General features: G+C 36.6%; 1 protein-coding gene across 4 annotated transcripts in view; it reads left to right on the plus strand.

The window, feature by feature from the left end:
• Positions 1-17,514, plus strand: part of TTC39B (tetratricopeptide repeat domain 39B) — a 73,692-nt gene that overhangs the window by 22,521 nt on the left and 33,657 nt on the right. For 3 of the 4 annotated variants that reach the window (XM_014873818.2, XM_088155950.1, XM_088155951.1), the window contains exon 2: positions 2,212-2,246. In XM_014873818.2, the coding sequence (XP_014729304.2) occupies positions 2,212-2,246 (35 nt within the window). Of the gene's footprint in view, positions 1-2,211; positions 2,247-8,434; positions 8,741-17,514 lie in introns of those variants that run through there. The other variant, XM_088155952.1, reaches the window with a different exon arrangement.

The raw sequence follows: 17,514 nt of genomic DNA on the forward strand, positions 1-17,514 counted from the left end.
GTTTGGTTTTGTTTGGGTTTTTTTGTTTTTGTTTGTTTGTCGGGGTTTTTTTTGTTGTTGTTGTCTATTTTGTAGCATAGAAGCTGCCTTCAGTGATGCTGTTTTTAGCACCTTTGAGGAGTCCCTTGAAAGACTGACTATTCCCTATGCCTTGGTGTTTGGGGAAAAACACTAAGGTTGTACTTCATCCTGTTAAATGTTTGGACAACCATTTGACCAGTGTGAATGACAGGAATCAAAATTCATAAGCCACAGGCAAAGGACACATTTACCTAGACAGAATGCAAATTCTCTCTCTATTTGTTCCTGTATGTAGGTGCTGCTCTTGAATGAAGGTTTGAAAGAGTCTGCAAAAGATTCACATCACAGATATTTTTTCATGTAAACTTCCAGTGGTTACTATTCTTTATTAAGTTTTTTTCTTTATTATTCTTTTTTAACCTGATACTTAGAAGTGTATTGACTTCTGCTTTTCAAGTTTTTTCCTCTTAGGAGAACTGGAATTGTGCTCAAAAAGCTGCAAGTGTGTTTTGCTTGTTTATGCTGCTGAGTTTCTTCTCTTGTCTCCTGAAGTGTCTCAAGGAGGCAACTAGTCTTTAGTGAAGGAGTTCATCAGAAGACTCGTGACTTCTGTCAGTGTCTGGGGTGAGACATGGGTAACAGAATATCTGTTCAGGATGTTCCTGTTGGTTTCTATTCAGCTTTTTGAAACTCCAGTTATCTTCAGATCAGGAGGATCATTTAACTGGCTTTTTCTGAGTTCTTTTAAGTTCCCCCTGTGCTTGGCACTGGTGAGGCCGCTCTTGAAATTCTCTGTTCTGTTTTAGGCCCCTCACTCCAAGACAGACAGTGAGGTTCTGTGGCGTGTCCAAAGAAGGACATGGAACTGGTAAAGGGTCTGGAGCACAAATCCTGTGAGGAGGAGCTGAGGGTGTTTAGCCTGGAGAAGAGAAGACACAGGAGAAATCTTATGACTCTCTACAGCTAACTGAAGAGGGCTGTACAGAAATGGGGATCAGTCTCCTCAAATATGTTAAAAATCTGGGACATGTTAAAAATCTGTTCCATCATGCTTCTAGTTTTTCTTAAGGAAAGAGCAGAGAGCACAGTTACAAGTAGGAAATAGTTTCTGTTGGGAGAGTGACTGAGTAAGGTAGCAGTCTTTGGCTCAGAAGAGAGATGAGTTGGTTGATGTAACAAAAGCTTTCAAAATTTTAAGTGTCAAGGGAAAACAAGTACAAATTGATTCTTTACTGTTTTTTAATAAATTAAGCTAGGGATTGTTAAACAAAGGTAATTGGAGCCAGGTTCAAGTGGAAATTCTTACTTTGCCCAAAATGGGTGTCAGGCTCATGAAATTCCTTACTAGTGTTATAACTCATTAATAAAACAAAGTCTACTTGGGATTGAGGAAATCAGACTGGTATTTGGAACAGAGATCTACTGAAAAATCACAAAATGGCCAAGCACTATTTAGACCTAGAATACCCAGAGTTGCCAGAGGCTGGAAAGTGAGGTGGACAGGATGTGTGAGGTAGAGCTTTTGCCCATTTTTCCTTACAACACACTTCTAGACACCAATTTTGGAAACTGGATACAGAAATAAATGATCTTTGAGCTGAACTGTTCTGCTCATTTTTACATTTGTGCATTTCTTCCTTTATTTCAATTTGAAATTTGAACCTACATTCAAAGAGCTTTGAATATAGGAAAGAAACAACTTGTAGATTTCTGGTCTAAGCTATTCACATAACTGCTTTTAATGTGTGTGCTGGCTGAATGTGCACACTGTCATGCATTCCAGGCCTCTTGTACGTACTCTAGCCAACCTGCATATCCAGTATATGTGCAGAACACTTGTTTCATGTGTGAATACACTGTTCAACTAGTGCATCCTGAATACATCACATGTGCTGCACAAGCTCTTGAGGTGTAATACTCTACTTGCTTCTGTGATTTGCATGGTAGAAGTTCAGAATCTAAAAAGGAAAAATATATTTTGTTTAATTTATCTGTAGTCTGATGTAGTAGGCCCACAGAAAGTCTCTCTGTAAAATTATTTGCAGTGAAAACTTAGTAAACAGTCATTAGACTGTGAATATTCTGATGATTACTGTCTGTTGCAGAAGTAAGTGCTATCTGGTAATGGTAAATTTCTGCTGTGTTACAAAACATGTACACATTAGACTGAAACTTTTTTTTCTTCTGCAGGAAAACTTTGAAGATGCCTATGAAAACATCCCTGTGTAAGTAGAATTTTTAAAAATGTGTGTTTTGTTAAAACTCCTTGTACAGAATGGAATACTGTGTGCACACAATTCCAGGGAAACGTAATTTTATATACACTGACTACATTCATGTTTTTTAGAACAGTTAAAGTCCTCAAGACTTGAGAAACGGAAGTGTAATTAGGTTGATGTATGTGAGAAAATATTTGTCAAAAATGTGAAAATTGTAAAGACTTAAAAATAGAAAATCTAGTAACTTAGTTGCATACTGACAGCTCTAGACATTTTTGCGTGGTGAAAAAAGAGTCGCTTCACGTTATTGGGAAAGCTTTGAATCACACATTATTCAAGACCAGCTAAGCAAGATTTTCAAATGGAAATTGCTATGTCTTACAGTGTACTGCTGCACAGATGTTCTCCCCTAAGGAAGTGAGATACAGTCACTTCTCTGGTGGAAGATCTCATGCCAAAGCAACACCTTTATTAAACTGTGATGAAAACACATTATGCTGTTCCTAAGTGTTTTTAGTTTTTCTCTAGGATTTTATTGCATCTTTGTGCCATGGAGCACATGAGAAGGGGACTTCTGCTGATATCCTCAGGTTGTTAAAATACCTCTAGACACAGCAGTGGATTTGGACTGAACTTCATGGCCAAAACATCCATAGTCTTGGCAAACTGTATTTTATAGATTTGCCAGACCCTCTGTATCTTACCTAGGGTAGTAAGGTCTGATCTGTGTAGAACTGAGAAAAATTAAACATTATTTCCTGACACTCAGAAGGAAACAAGAACCTGATATGTTCAAGGTGAGAATTCTTCATGTCGATTGTTTATTCTTCGTTTGACTGCCTAGCAGTTTGTGTATGATTGAGTAACTTATCTCTTTTCTGCTCTTTTCCCCTGGGACAGGGACAAGAGTAACTTTGAAATACTGTATGAGAATATTTATCCAATATTCATTCCAAGAGACAGTGGTTTTGTTGTTTTCTATCGATCTCTGAGCTGGGCATGGTTGTTTATTTTTGGCAGACAGAGCTTTGGTTTGTTCTTCCTGAGTGTCTCTTCTGTGTTCATAGCTGTTTTACAGTTTTTATAACAGAAGTTAGGATGTCAGTTTATTTTGGCTGGTATTGTTTCCATTTGCAATAAGCATTATATAGAAGAGTCAATGAAAGATAATAGAATATTAATAGGACAAAAAATTTTGTTGTTACTTAACATCACATTGAACACAGTGAGTGTGAATATTCTTCTGTATCTGGGCAGGATTCTTCACTGGATCTGACTCTCTCAAATTCTTCCAAAGATACGGCTATTTAAAAAATATGCCTAAAGAACTGAAAAAAATCTTGGAACGTTCTGTCTAAGTGTTCAGTCTTATCTTTCTTGAAATGCTTTGATTGTTTTCAAATGATGCTGGTAGTTTGCATGAGGGAAAGCGTTTTGTAAATCTAATGCCATACTGGTTGTTCTTGACCTTTTTCTGTGAATAGAGAATTCACTGTAGTTTTTTCATTACTCTTTTGAATGAATGAATGGCCAGAGGTTTCTGGGAAGCTGTCTCTATTTTTTTGATTTAGCTGTTGATAACATTCACTTTCATCATTTTTGTATGTCAGTGTTTCATTCTTTCTTATTTTGGATAGGAAGGTGGCATTTTTAGAGCTCTGTGATGATATGTCTGGCATGGATTTCAGTGCTTTGTTGCCGTTAGTTATATCCAGTTGAATTTAACTAAAATAGACCTTTTTTATAAGGAGTTGTGTTGACAAAACTAACATTTACTTTTGAGATCAGTTTTGGTTCAGATTCTATCAGATCATCATGTTAGTTTCAAGAATTGGGAAAGAATGTGTAGCAGCCAGATCACTGTATTTAATACACCACTCTGTAATTCTTAGCATAAAATATGTATAGAGTAACACAGCTCTGTATTTTACACCAGTAGATGCTAGCGAATGGTTTTGCCAATCCAACTTGACTTTTTCTTTATTCTTTAAATATTACTGCTTACCTGTAAATACCCAATTGTGCAGGTTAGATGTTGAAAGGGCAATGAATTACCTTGATATGGTAAAATCCTTCCCTAAATCTCATCCACTAGCTGCCATATCTGAGGACAGGCCCAGGAAGAAATCAGTCTTTGTTCCACTGGTTTAAATGTATTAGGTTCTCTGTCTAGACTCTTTTGTCATCTTCTACCCATGCTAGTTACTGTAGATACAATCAGCAACTCCAAAACATGTAGTGATCACAAAATACTTGCTTTGGAGAAACATGAAGAAACCTTTAATTTATTTATTGTAAATTTTGTTCACTGGTGCTAGATCTGAAGAAAGATTATTACAGGAGGTCAGATATTCATGTTTTCTGTTGCCAGAGTGTAATTTTTGAAATTATATTGTCTTTAGCTTTACAACTAGATTGAGAATGGTTTGAGTTCTCAACAGTTTTTAACCATCACTGTATTTTACACTTAGCATTGTACTGACCTTGCCACTGCTGTTTCGATTTCTGTATGTATTTTATCTCCTGAAGTTCTCAGTTTTTTAGGACATGTATGAATTATTCTGTTGGTATTCTGTCCATCTCACTATTTACTGTTCCTTAAAATGTCATCTGTATGTGAAAGGAAAAGGCAGCCATCATTTTGCCATGTTTGTCCATGCAATCTTCCTTAGATTGCCATGCAGCCTTTCTCTTTGAGGTAAAGGCAAAGATAGTGCCTTATTTACTACAACCCCAGTATCAGAGGCTTATGGAAATGAATAGCAGCATTTAGAGCAACTGTATTATGACAGCTGTGTGGGTATGTTTATAGAAGATGCTTTGTAGTTGTCTTTGGTAAGAAACACAGTAGTTTGCCTGACTGCTGCAAGCAGCTCATATGCTGAGGAATTCTTCATCTTGTGCTATTTTTATAGAATTTCAGACACCAGACCCTGAGTTATGCCATCAGTGGAAAGATAGCAAGATCTTATTTAAACACGTTTAAAACATGAAGTATTTAAAAGAGTGGGAGCTTGCATTCTGTAAGCAAAGCAGACAGATGATTTTTGGTCAAGAATGGAACTCTTGGGATTTTTTTGTCTTTATCAATTTCAGCAAAAAGAGACATACTTCATTTACTCTCTTTCGCGTTTTCTTTGCCTACCCGAAGCTGTGTACTGTTAATCCTTGATCCTACCAAAGCAGCTCTGTGTGGTATTACTGGGGTGATAGATTAAGGGCCAGAAGTGTTTAAGGAAGTTAGAGCAGGTTATCCTTGTAATCTTAGATGTGTAGTTAAGATTTCAGTTACACCTGCGCATGTGAGTGTTTTTTAGTGAATGAAATTGAACAGTTAAGGAGATGGCTCTAAATTCAAATTTTAATTCAGGAAGCCAACAACTTTTAGGAGCTGTTTCTCTCTTCATAGATTTAAACTCACATTCTGACGTTGTCTTGAGATGGTGAGAAGCAGCTGTGAGAATTCAAATGATCAATATTTTATTTTGTTATGTTTGACTCTCCAGGTTAGTGGGAAGAAAATCCAGTAAAGGCAGTTTTTGTGTCTAGAACTTAATACTTTCATAGCTACATAAATATAAAAATATGACCCATTACCTACTTTATATTGTGAGTGTTAAGATTTGAAACAGCAGTAATGATACTGCAGCCTTCTCTCTAATATTTCCCCACCCCAAACAGTTCTAAGATTATAAATTTTTAAACCTGGAAAGGTTTTCATCAGACAATAATTATATCATTACTGACACGTATTTATTACCACTACACCTTTTGCCTTGTGATGTAAAATTTTTTTGTGTTAGTATTTCAGTAGAAGACTTCGGGCCACATTGTGCTATTGTTTGTATCGGTATTTTCTGTTCACGTTGAATTGTGCATTTCCTCTTGTGTTCATAGCCCCTTAGAATACGAGGAGGGGAGGCAGGCAAAAACCCAAAGCCAAACAAACCATTTCAGAGACACTGTACACAAAAGTGTCAGAAACTCTGCATGTTTTTCATATCCTGTTCCTCTTTTTGCAAGCCTTTGCTGAAAGGCTGGTGTACAGAAAGATAACGCAGCATATTTTTCTGTTATCCCATGTTCACCAAAAGAAATCTGTCTTAACTGAGCCTAAATATTTCTTTGCTGCTCACTGGTTTGTTCTTTAATTACACATTCATTAACATTGTGGCTTTAAAGTCATATCATATTTTGGGGTGGGGGGTCTTTCTGGAGACTCTTGGAATTTATTTAAGTATCATGTTGGACTTGATATTATGCTGGAATGCATGATCACATCTGTGTTTTCTTTCTTTAGACATCTTTCAGGAAAGTAATGTTTGTTCTGTGCTTTAATAGACTGCATAACACTACCTGTAGCCCTGCAGCTCAAGAATTGCCTTTTCTGAGTAACTTCTGAGACCTGGAAAGTGATGTAGACTTTTGGATTGGTGGTACAACCATTAAGATATAAGTTCTTTAGATAAGAAAATGGAATATGAATTTTAACTCATCGATGAAGAAAATTAATAAATTGGTCAGATGCTGAGATGTAGAATTGTTTTTAAGAAGAATGGATTGAAACCCAGATTTGCCTGTTTGTTTATTTAAGCTATCAAACAAACAAACAAAAAAATCCTGTTTTTTAATAGTTTTGATTTGGTTGTGTCATGTCCACCCCTTCCCTAATGATTAAATGCTGTTGTAGAGTGTTTTGGGAATCAATCTGAGTGAAAGGTGTAGTGAATGCGTATTAGTTAATTTTCCTTTAAGTCAGTCCAGGGGAAAGCTTTTTAACATGGACTGTTATTTGCAGTCAGAAAGCTTGCTTTTGTCAGCTTTGTGGAAATGTTCTCCTGACTTTTTCAGCTTTTTCTAGAAAATAGTTTCTGAGCCATCAAGTCTGGACTGTCTGAAATGTATGCTGCATTAAAAACAGAACACTGTATGTTTTGTGGGGAAATTGAGTTGACTTCTATGCGGCTGGGCAACCTTGATTGAAACTTGTCTACTCTTCATGTATAGGCAAGGTCACAGAAATTCTGGCACTTTTACTTTCCCTACCCCTAATATTGTTAGTATACTAAGTGATAATATGCATAATATAAGCGCTGCTTCAAATGACGTAGTGAAGAACTTGGATATGTATCTCTGAACTCCCTGGTCTTTAACACTACTGGGTCAAATTTTATAGAAAAGGTAGAATGTCTTGATTTTAAAGGTGCTGTTGTCCATAAATTACAAGTGTCAATCTCATATCTTTGAAAGGTTTTGAAGATTTCATAAATCTTCTTTAACTGATCATAGCCCTTGGTTCCCACAAGTGTTGTATGAAATACTGTGCAATTCTTCCCCAGTACATTACAAGTACAAATGTTTTAACAAAAGTAAATTGTTTAAATAAATTGGTTTGAATTATTGCTGCTGATACTACCTAGCACGCAGCTGAAATAAGTAAGTGCAAACCTGTGGTTTCCTGCATTTTGCTTTGAAAGATTTGTTTGAGACATTTTTGTGAGTAGATCTCAGTCCATAACAGTAAACGTAACTGGAAATAAGTGCTATTAGTCCATTTGGTACAGCTTTAAGGAATACCTTTTGAAGGTAATAGTGGAGGACATAGTTTAATTTTCTGCTGCTGAGCTCCCATGTACTGAGCTTTCATCATTTCTCATATAGAGAGATTAGACCAAGGGGATGAAAGCTATGTTGTAGCTATTGTGCTTTTGACTCCTGCTTTATTCTATTGCAGCTGATATTCATGAAGAGGACTGTTTAACAGCTCTCTGTGTTAGAACTCTCTGTGTGGAACTTTAGCCTAAAAAAAAATGTAGAAGGGTTAATTTAAAAAAAAAGTGATGTTTGAGTACTGTCAGATAAAAAAGTCAAACGTGAGCTAGTTATTTTTCTTCAGTGTTGCTTGCTATCAACTCTCATGTATTTGATCTAGTTTTCCTGCAGTTGCTGTAACATACTTTACTGCAGTTTCATTAGCATACTTTTCTGTCTGACTTTAATTGTGGCTTCTTTTTTTATATTCAGGAAATACTAAGGTGACTCCTTTTATTTTTTTAAATATAAATTACTTTGCGTTCCTCGTGTATCCATTTTCCCCTTGCAGTTAGGAGTGATGGATTAGAATTAGGCTGCAGCACAGATTGGGAGAATCTCCCAGCATCCTCTTCCTGCAGAGGCATCAGCTTCCAGCATTGACTGTAGCTGCTGCCACTCTCACTGACATTTCTTTTGAATTCGGCTATGGAGAGTGCCTCTATTGCCAGCTGCTGGCATGGAAACTTTTATTCTCTTTGCTTGATAACTCATTAATGAAACCTCATGGATATTGAGAAATAAAACAGAATCACTTCTCTTTTTATGCTTTTTTGTCTTTTTGCTTTTTTTTTTTTTTTTTTTTTTTTTTTGTGTGTGTGCACACGGTGGAAAAAGAGTGAAAGAAGCAGCACTTGTTTTTAAATAAGGACTGTATTTACATACCTGAAGTTAACTGAATTAATCCTGTAAGTACATTATCTCTGCCTAATAGTCCTTGAAATCATGAATGTGATACTAAGATTTATGGGATTTTGCCTGTGAAAATTTGCTTTGCAATGTATGTCAACCTAAAACATTGTATTTTAATATAGATTTCCTTGAAGATAAAGGAAAAACAATATCTTTACAATCGGGTTATGAAATGATTGTTTCTCCTCTGCACTTTGCAGTGGTGAACAATGCTTTAGTGAGCAGAAGCTTCTCTGCTGATGTCAGTGCTTAATCAGCTCAGATACTGTAGGTTGTTGAACACTGCAAGGTGTGTATTTTGGGATGCTATTCTTTAAAATGTGGTAATTTAAGGACAGTATCAGACTTAGAGCTACTTTGCCCATTTATAGACTGTGTCTTCTGATCCTGGTAGCTGTGCTGATTTAACCATTTGAGGTTATATAATTTTTTTACTTAAATAATTTATTTCATGGGATGCAGTGCTGTCAAAGTATTAAATGTTTAGTATAATGCAGTGCTTTTAGAGACTTTAGTTATTTCAGAATGCTTCTAGCATAGGCTGTAAGTTCACTATGTAATAAATTCAAGTAAATTGGTTTGAAGTTTAGGAAGAGTGTCTTGCTAGGATCATGGTGTCCTAATTGTCTCTTTGGATCTGGGCCAAAATTTGCATGACGCAGTGTTAGTCCCATAAACATCTGGCCTGATCTGGTGTCCTACTTGCAGCATGATTTATTTCTTTTTTTCCATAGCAAGATAAATGAAATTTTTATTCATTTCATGTAAAACTGTCAGTGAGCTGTCTTTATTATTCATATATGCTAGCTCTTCAAGGAGGCTGTTTCTCAACCTATTTTCTTGTCAGCATGCCTTATTTAGACCTACTTTCTAGCAAAAATGTTGAACAGATCAAAATTACGTATTTTTTTATAGTGGACATCTATTTGTCTGTATTTGCATGCTGTATATTAAGTTTTGGCAGTATCACTCTCTGCCATATTCGGGTGATCATTTTTGTACACTGTATTGCATGCATTGACCTCAGCTTGATTATTTGATGTAAACTATTAGTCTGATAAGGAGTATTCAAACATAGTAAATTCTCAGTTTACCTGCAACGATCCTGAGTTGAAACTTACATCTAAAAATACTGTCTAACCACTGAGTTTCCTTAAATAAATCTGATAACCTTTTATACTGCTGTGTATTCCTATTAGTGTTGAACAGGAGAGTGTAAATCAGATTTTTCTTCTACCCGCAAACCAGTACTAATACTTATTTGTTTTGTCTGCCTTCTTAGTCAGACTGTGGTCAATACTAAATTCCTGTGATCTGATTGTTTTGCTGGCAGTTCTTACGCTTACATGTATTTTGTGTCAAATTCATGCTGGAGTGGCTTGATATGTTTAAACAGGATTATTTTTTAATCATTTTAGTGATCAGATGAACTATGTATGCCTATTCGGGTGGGTAAATAGTAACCTAAGGAGTTGGCATGTCTTGCTTTCACGATATGGCTGAGACCTTAGGGGAAATTTGGGTCTCACTTTTCTGTCCGTGTGTAGTGCAATTTGCTGTTGAACTGAAGAACTTGGTGTCAGATAAAGCTGCTTATGTTTCTCAGATGATAAAAACACCTGACTTGAAATAAATTGATTATTGGCTTATGGAATCTGAATAATGATCAGTCAAAAACTGAAAATTTGGCTGTGCTCAGGTTTCTTTTCGAAAATAAAAATAAGACAATAAAGGGACTAGAAACTTAGCTAGTGTTATTTTCAGAGTAGTGGACTCTGTTGGCAATGGTGGGTTGATGGTGAGCCAGCAACATGAGCTTCATCTTGGCACTGAATCCTGTGGCAACTAAGATTCAAGCAGATGGTCAACTTTCCCTAGATTTTCTTCCTTTGTCCTTATTCTATTGCTTTGTTGCATGTGTAGAGTAATACACAAAGATAAACCAGTCAGTATTTTCTTGTGGTGTTCAGATGCTGCATTGATTATAGATATGTAGATGAGCAAAATCCATGTTTTAAATAAGACAGATACTAGGAAAGTTCCGTATCGCATCATCCCTCACCACTCCCTCAGTCATTGAAATATTTGGAAGCTAAACCTCCTGATCACTTTCTTGCAATCAGCTGTTAGATTCAGATGAGGCAGCACTGTGGTGCTGGGCTGCTTTCTGGCTAGAAGGCAGTCCAGTGCATCCCCTCTTAAGTTGAAGACAACAAAACTTACATGCAGAATGTAAAGCAAATAAACATTATTAGTCTCCTGACACATGGTGATCTGATACTTAAATTTCAAGATGAGATGAGACTTCTAAGAAGGAATTTTTGTTTGTATAGACAGTTTTTGTTTATTTGATGGTCTTCTAATGCATTTCATTTGTAGGACAGCATTACAAATATCTCTGCTTCTGTGAGCAGTAATAATAACTCCTAAAATAGGACATTGTCACCTGTAGGTAAATCTGTTTAGTTTAGAAGAGCTAAGACTGGAACTTCTAGCTCTAAAAAGAAAGAGAGGGCAAACACTTTTTCTAAAATACTAGCATGTTTCCCCTGTCCCCAGCTTCTGGTCTGTAAGACAGAGCTCTATTTGCCACCCTTGCCCTTGCTTTGTTGTTAAATTACATGTAACATTATACCTGTTAATGTATAGCAATGGATCAATTAAAATCTTCTCTTAATGAAATTCCGGTAGTCTATGAAGAGCTATTTGCTTGACTATTTTTTGTCAATGCCTTGTCACGTGACAGATAAAAACTGTAAAGTCATTCTCAGCTTATTTTGGTGCGTATTATCACAATAATTTTGGGGTTTTAATAGGAGCAGCTGCCTCCTTTTTTCTCCCTCAGTTACCTCTTCCCTTTTCACTGTTTTTCTGACAGCTCCCACTACTTTTCCACAGCTGTTCTTTTGAAAAACAGTTTTCAGTGCTTTCTCTTGATCTATACAAATGTGTATTATCAGCTAGCTACTGTTTCTTTTTGCTCTGCATCATCTTTTCTGCCCCAGCTGTAAGGTGAGGGAGAAGAAATAATTTTAAAAGTCCTAACCCAAACAGTAAACAAAACCAAATAACAATAAACAACCCCAAAACAATGAAACAAATCCCTCAGTGCTATCAAAGGAAAGGAAAATGCCCTAGTGGTGAGTCGGCTTGATCATTCAAAGGATTATATAGGCAGATCCATTGGTATTGTGGCAATGATCCAGAAGTTCACTGATACAGATTTACAACTAGCTGGCTAAATGCTGCTGTCTCATAGTCGGGTAGTGTTGAGGAGGAAGGTGCAACGCCAACTGAATTGCTTTCTACCATGGTGTTTGCATCATGTGATATTACCAGCTCTGTGGGTGGATAGGTGTCTCCAAAAATTCAAATGGAAGCTAGTACCAAGGAAGAGCTTGGGTAAGAAAAATGCTGTTTGTCTCTCTCTGGATTAGATTTCAAATACAGTGTAAGGAAGTCTTAAGGAAGGAATAAGTGAAAAGAAGTGTGTTACCCTGATAGTTTTGCCTGAATACCAAGCTATGTAACTTAATGTGATTTAAACTAAATGACCATTTAGAGGGTGTTTATCCATTGTGTGTTTTCTAGTAGTTTTTTAAAAATTATTTTTGTTTGTTTCTTTCTTTCTTTTCAGAAATTGCCTGATATTGGGTGCATTTTATTATTGTGAGCTTTTAAAGTAATTTCTGCCTGTTTGCAAATTTGGCTAGCACAGTACGGCATAGTTTTGCTGCCAGCTGTTTTTTTTTTTTTTTTAATTAATGCTCAGCATACATAATATTGCTTGCATTGGTGAAGTTCTGAAACAGTGAAGATAGGGAGCCTTCAAAGGAATGAAGTCTACCTTTCATTGGCAAGAAATTTGTTTCAGTGCTTACCATAAATATTGTATTTACAAAAAATTCATGCTTCTTATAACAATGGGTGCATTCTTATAACATTCTGCATTCATGATGCACATTTTGGTGTGACCAGTGGATTTAATACACAGGTGAAATAAGTTACTGTTTACTATACTGACCAGTTGACTGGAGTCTTCAGGCTTTCTGTATTAGTGGTAATAGCCTAGGATAGGAAATACTTTATACAAATTGCAAATAATTTCAAATGCCTTAAGGCATTTTTCTTTTGGTGTTCAGCCATTTTTCTGTTGTGTGATTGTAAGTGATGTTGAAGACTGAGTCTTAGATTAAATGGTAAAAGAGTTAGCAACAGTTTTTCTGTTTTTATTGAAAAAAAATGTTGATCACATAATTTTATATTTCTCCAGGATTACATCAAACTAATACAAAAGGTGTAAGAATCGTCTTTATTCATAAACTGGGTGTGATTTGCCACTTCAAAATATTGTGGTCCCTTTAATGTCAAGGATATATCTTTAATATCTTAGCTTCAAGTAATGTTCAGCTGTGAGACAGGATAGTCAATTTGATTCTGCATTTCTGAATTTTTCTTTGGGTGAGAGGTATGCATAGCATGCCTATAGGCAAAAGAACAAAATTCAGCTTCGTGAGGCTTGCCTGATGCCCTTCAGAGGCTGAGCCTTGTACCTGTCCAACAAGATACTGAAAGACATGTGCCAGCTCTAGCATAGTGTGAGATTGAGGTGTGTTTGTGCAGTTTCTTGCATATGTCAGTAGTCCCTCAGAATAACTCATGTTCATGAGAATTCCTTAGTTTCAGATTTGATCCAGGAATTATTCCTGAACATCATGCGTTTCTCCTTGTATTTATTTAAAACCAAATCATACAGAAGTCTCTCACTTGTAAGATTTAAGAGGGATAAGAAAATCCAACACAACTAAAAAGCCATTTCCATTTGCTTTTTTGAACATTTCCTGTAGGTGTCAGTGGATTGTATTGTGTTCAGCCATCCTTCACTAAAAGATCTAGAACATAAAATGTAGACCTACCAGAATATCTCAGGGTTTTGCAACAAGTTATTTTGCTTCATTTTTTGAGGCTCTTGGTGGGCATTTGTCATGAGAAGTAGTGGAACCACTGTTCTTTGTTAGTACATAGTACTCCTACAAGTGTCTCACCTTCTGTTTGATAACTTCTGTTGCAACTCTACATCTGTGCAAATAATTTTAAAAAGTGGTGGTGTATAATACTGTTCCTTAAGATGGAGTCAGTACTAAATTTTGACACACTATTAGACAGAAAACGAGTATTGCTGTTAGCTTGTTTATGAGTGATGGATGAGAGGGATAAGATGCAAAAGTCATATTCTTTTCAAATTACCAACTTAGTGATGAGGAGTTCCAATGCTTTCAAAACATGAAGAAAGCTATTTGAAGAAATATTTCCAGATAGCAGACGTAATATCTGAGTTTTCTGTGTGGTTGCTCAGATACAGTGAATACACCTGGACGTATGCTAGTCTTAATGTGAAAGTAGTTCCTGTTGGACATTTCAAATCTTTGCAGTTGCTAGCTGCAGCCAGTGCATATAAAAACATCAAATGCAGCCTTAAAATAGATATTTCAAGGACAAAACATCAAAAAAATCTTCATGAGGAGATAAGCAGTCCTGCAAGCTTTTCAGACATAGGAGAATGCCCTCTATTAGAAGGGACATTAACTAGGTACTAAGAACCATACTTCACTGGTGTTTCCTTAAGTAAACGTGGTAGAGATGTTTGCTGTTACTCACAGACAGACACAGTTTGCATTTTCTGCTTAAAGTTTATTGAAAGAATATGACACCTTACATAGGTGTTGAATCCCAAGAGGAATTAACACATGTTGGTGGAAGATAAAGTATTCAAAGAAAATAAGATATATGGGGTTTGTGCTAGTATTTTACAGAGCTAGGCAGAAAGTGTCTCTGCCATAGTAAAGGATGACTCTTTCCACTTCGTTGACACCATAGTAACAGTAGACTAAGACAGGACTTCCAGTGGTTGAATGTTTGAGGACTGACAGAAATCAACAAGAAAGAACCTGTTCCTTAGCCATTTCATTTTTCTAAATGTATGATTTTTTAAATGTTACGGAACTAAGGATATTAGTATTCTTGTCCTAGTGACGTGCTTCTAATCTGAAGCATAGTTTAAAATTAAAACACAGCAAAAAGAAGGACCCCAGAACAGGCTTTTGCTACAGTAATGCAAGGTGTCTGGGTCAATTGAATCTAAAAAAAGAGTAGTAATGTGGTGGTAACAGTTTTTCAAATGTTCTGGATCTTTGCTACATCGTAAAACCAGCCAAGAGGACATCGAGTGCATTTTGGTAATGAAAAACTATGCAAGACATGAACATGAAATGATGATTGAATAATACATCTATGACCTGTAAACTATGACCTTTGATACTGTAGTTTTAGTACAGGTTTTGGTGTTGGCTGGGAGAGAGTCTTCTAAGGAGACAGTGGGTTCCAGCCCTCACAGGGCTAGATTTGAGTTTATTTTGTGCTAAGCACACATGGAAGTACATAGCACAGAGCCACATGTGTGGAAGAAGCATAGTGTGGTCTGCACATAGTCCCCTTGATACATGAAGGGAGTAGAAGAGGGATCCTATCAAATAAAAAGCTGTAAAATTTGTAAAATTACCACTGTTACTGGACATTCCAAGGGATCAGTAAAGTTGAAGGGAAGCAGTGTACAAAAATACCAGGAGCCTTCTAGCTAAGGAAATGGAACTATGGAATAGATTCTGTTGAGGCTCAGCTGTTATTTGCCATTAAGAAGTCATGGCTGTTTAAGACTGACAACAACATAGTTACTCTTTTTTATATGGTAGAACATAAACAGTTCAATATTGAGTTTTCTTGAACCAATTCATTGCTGCAGAAAGATATACTTCACAAAGTATATAAACATTCTGTATAGTGACAATATCAAGATTTTGACAGCATGCAGTGATGATGACTTAACAATCTTCTTGCAGAAGACGAGCCAGCTGAGAGTAATCCGTTCTAAAGCTGTTTTGTCATCATTAGTTTGGCAGTAAATACTCTAGCAGATGCTTGCATAAATGTTACTCGAGTACTGCAGCTTCGTGGTGCCTTACCTGTCGATACTGTAGTCCACACATGTGATTTTTATTTAAGTTTATGGAAGTAAATGCCTCTAAAATGCTTTTCTTCTGATTAAGTTTCTGTAAATGTTAAGGATTGCTTGTTTCCTAAAGTATTTATGTTGAGGGAAAATGTTATCTTAATTGTAATGCATCTTGTTTTCATAATACTTATACCCAAAACAGCACTGTCTCCATACCCCCTGCATTTTTTAGAGGACCTTATTTTTAGTGCTTTAGTTTGTGTCAGTTTTGCATCTTAATATGAGTATATTAAAACTGTTTTTGCTAGTTACATTTTTTGTGGTCTTTATTACTTACAATTTTGCTTTATTCCCACTAATAATTACAAGTGTTTTCCGGTAACTGTAGTGAGACTTCCATTGATAAAAATAGCTGATCAGAACCAATTCAATGTTTTTTATCAGATAAGGCTGATTATTTTGGCTGTGTTGTAAAAAGAGTCAACAAAATGTTTTAGAAATTTAAAAACTAAATTCTACAATCACTATTCATGGTAAGTGTTGCTTGAACATTTGAGTCTAGCTGATGTTAATAAAGTAATGTGGGACTCAGTCCCAATTTAGTATAAAAGGCAGAAAGCATTGGTGGACTACAGATACTTTTTTTCCTGCAGTTCTCATATTTCTAACTCCTGAATCCCTTTCCAAGAGAAGAGTTGGTAAATCACTTCACCTGCAGTGATTGCTAAAAGCTTACTAGATCTTCTGCAAATACGAAGACCCATATACCAAGTTAATGTTTAACTTTAGCTATATAACGGCCTTTCAGGAATACTCTTAAAATGAACCATGATGTAGAGAGATAGATGTCGTTGCCTAACTCATTACTCATGTTTACATAACTATTAAATACTTGCAAAGTGACTTTTCCTTTGTTTTAGGCTAGGAGTTATGCTCCCTTTTTATATTAATCTGTAGAGGGAGAAAAAAGGAAAGAAGCTGTAAACTGTTCTGACATTTTAAATTCATAATGTCCTTGTTCTGTGTACAGCTTGAGGATTGTCATACTAAATGAATATTCCAATATATCTGGGGCTTTCAAGTTGTATTCATATGCTTTCCATTGTGGTTCCAAGTAGTTTGTTAGAAGAACCTACTTAAAGTTGCTAATAATTAACAGCAGTATACCCCCCACTGAGTTGGAATAATTGCATGAGTAGTTTAGCACCAAGCTCAAGGTACACAAACTATTGCTGGAATTCACATTTCCTCTTTTTACCTAAAAGAAGTTTGAAATAGTAGTGAGAGGAATACAGAGATGTTTTTGTACCTGGTGAGCAGGGCTTACACAGAGTTGAGGCCTTTTCTGCCTTCTGTAATGCCGCAATGGTGAGGAGGCTGGGGGGGAATGGGAGATTGGGAGGGCACACAACAGGGACAGCCAGCGTGGATTTCAGAGGTGCAGGTCCTGCCTGACTAGCCTGGTCTGCTTTTACAACCAGGTGACCCAGCTGGTGGATGCAGGAAAGGCTGTGGATGTTGTGTACCTGCATTTCAGCAAAGCCTTTGGCACTGTGTGGCACAGCACACTCCTGTAAAAGCTGGCAGCTCACAGCTTGGACAGGAGCTCTCTGTGCTGGGTTAAGAACTGGCTGCATGGCCGGGCCCAGAGAGTGGAGAATGGTGCTGCATCCAGCAGTGGCTGCTCACTAGGGGTGTCCACAGGGGTCTGTGTTGGGCCCAGTCCTGTTTAATATCTTTATTGATGATCCGGATGAGGAT

This window comes from Sturnus vulgaris, chromosome Z (assembly GCF_052056855.1).
Source record: "Sturnus vulgaris isolate bStuVul1 chromosome Z, bStuVul1.hap1, whole genome shotgun sequence".
Classification (NCBI taxonomy): Eukaryota; Metazoa; Chordata; class Aves; order Passeriformes; family Sturnidae; genus Sturnus; species Sturnus vulgaris.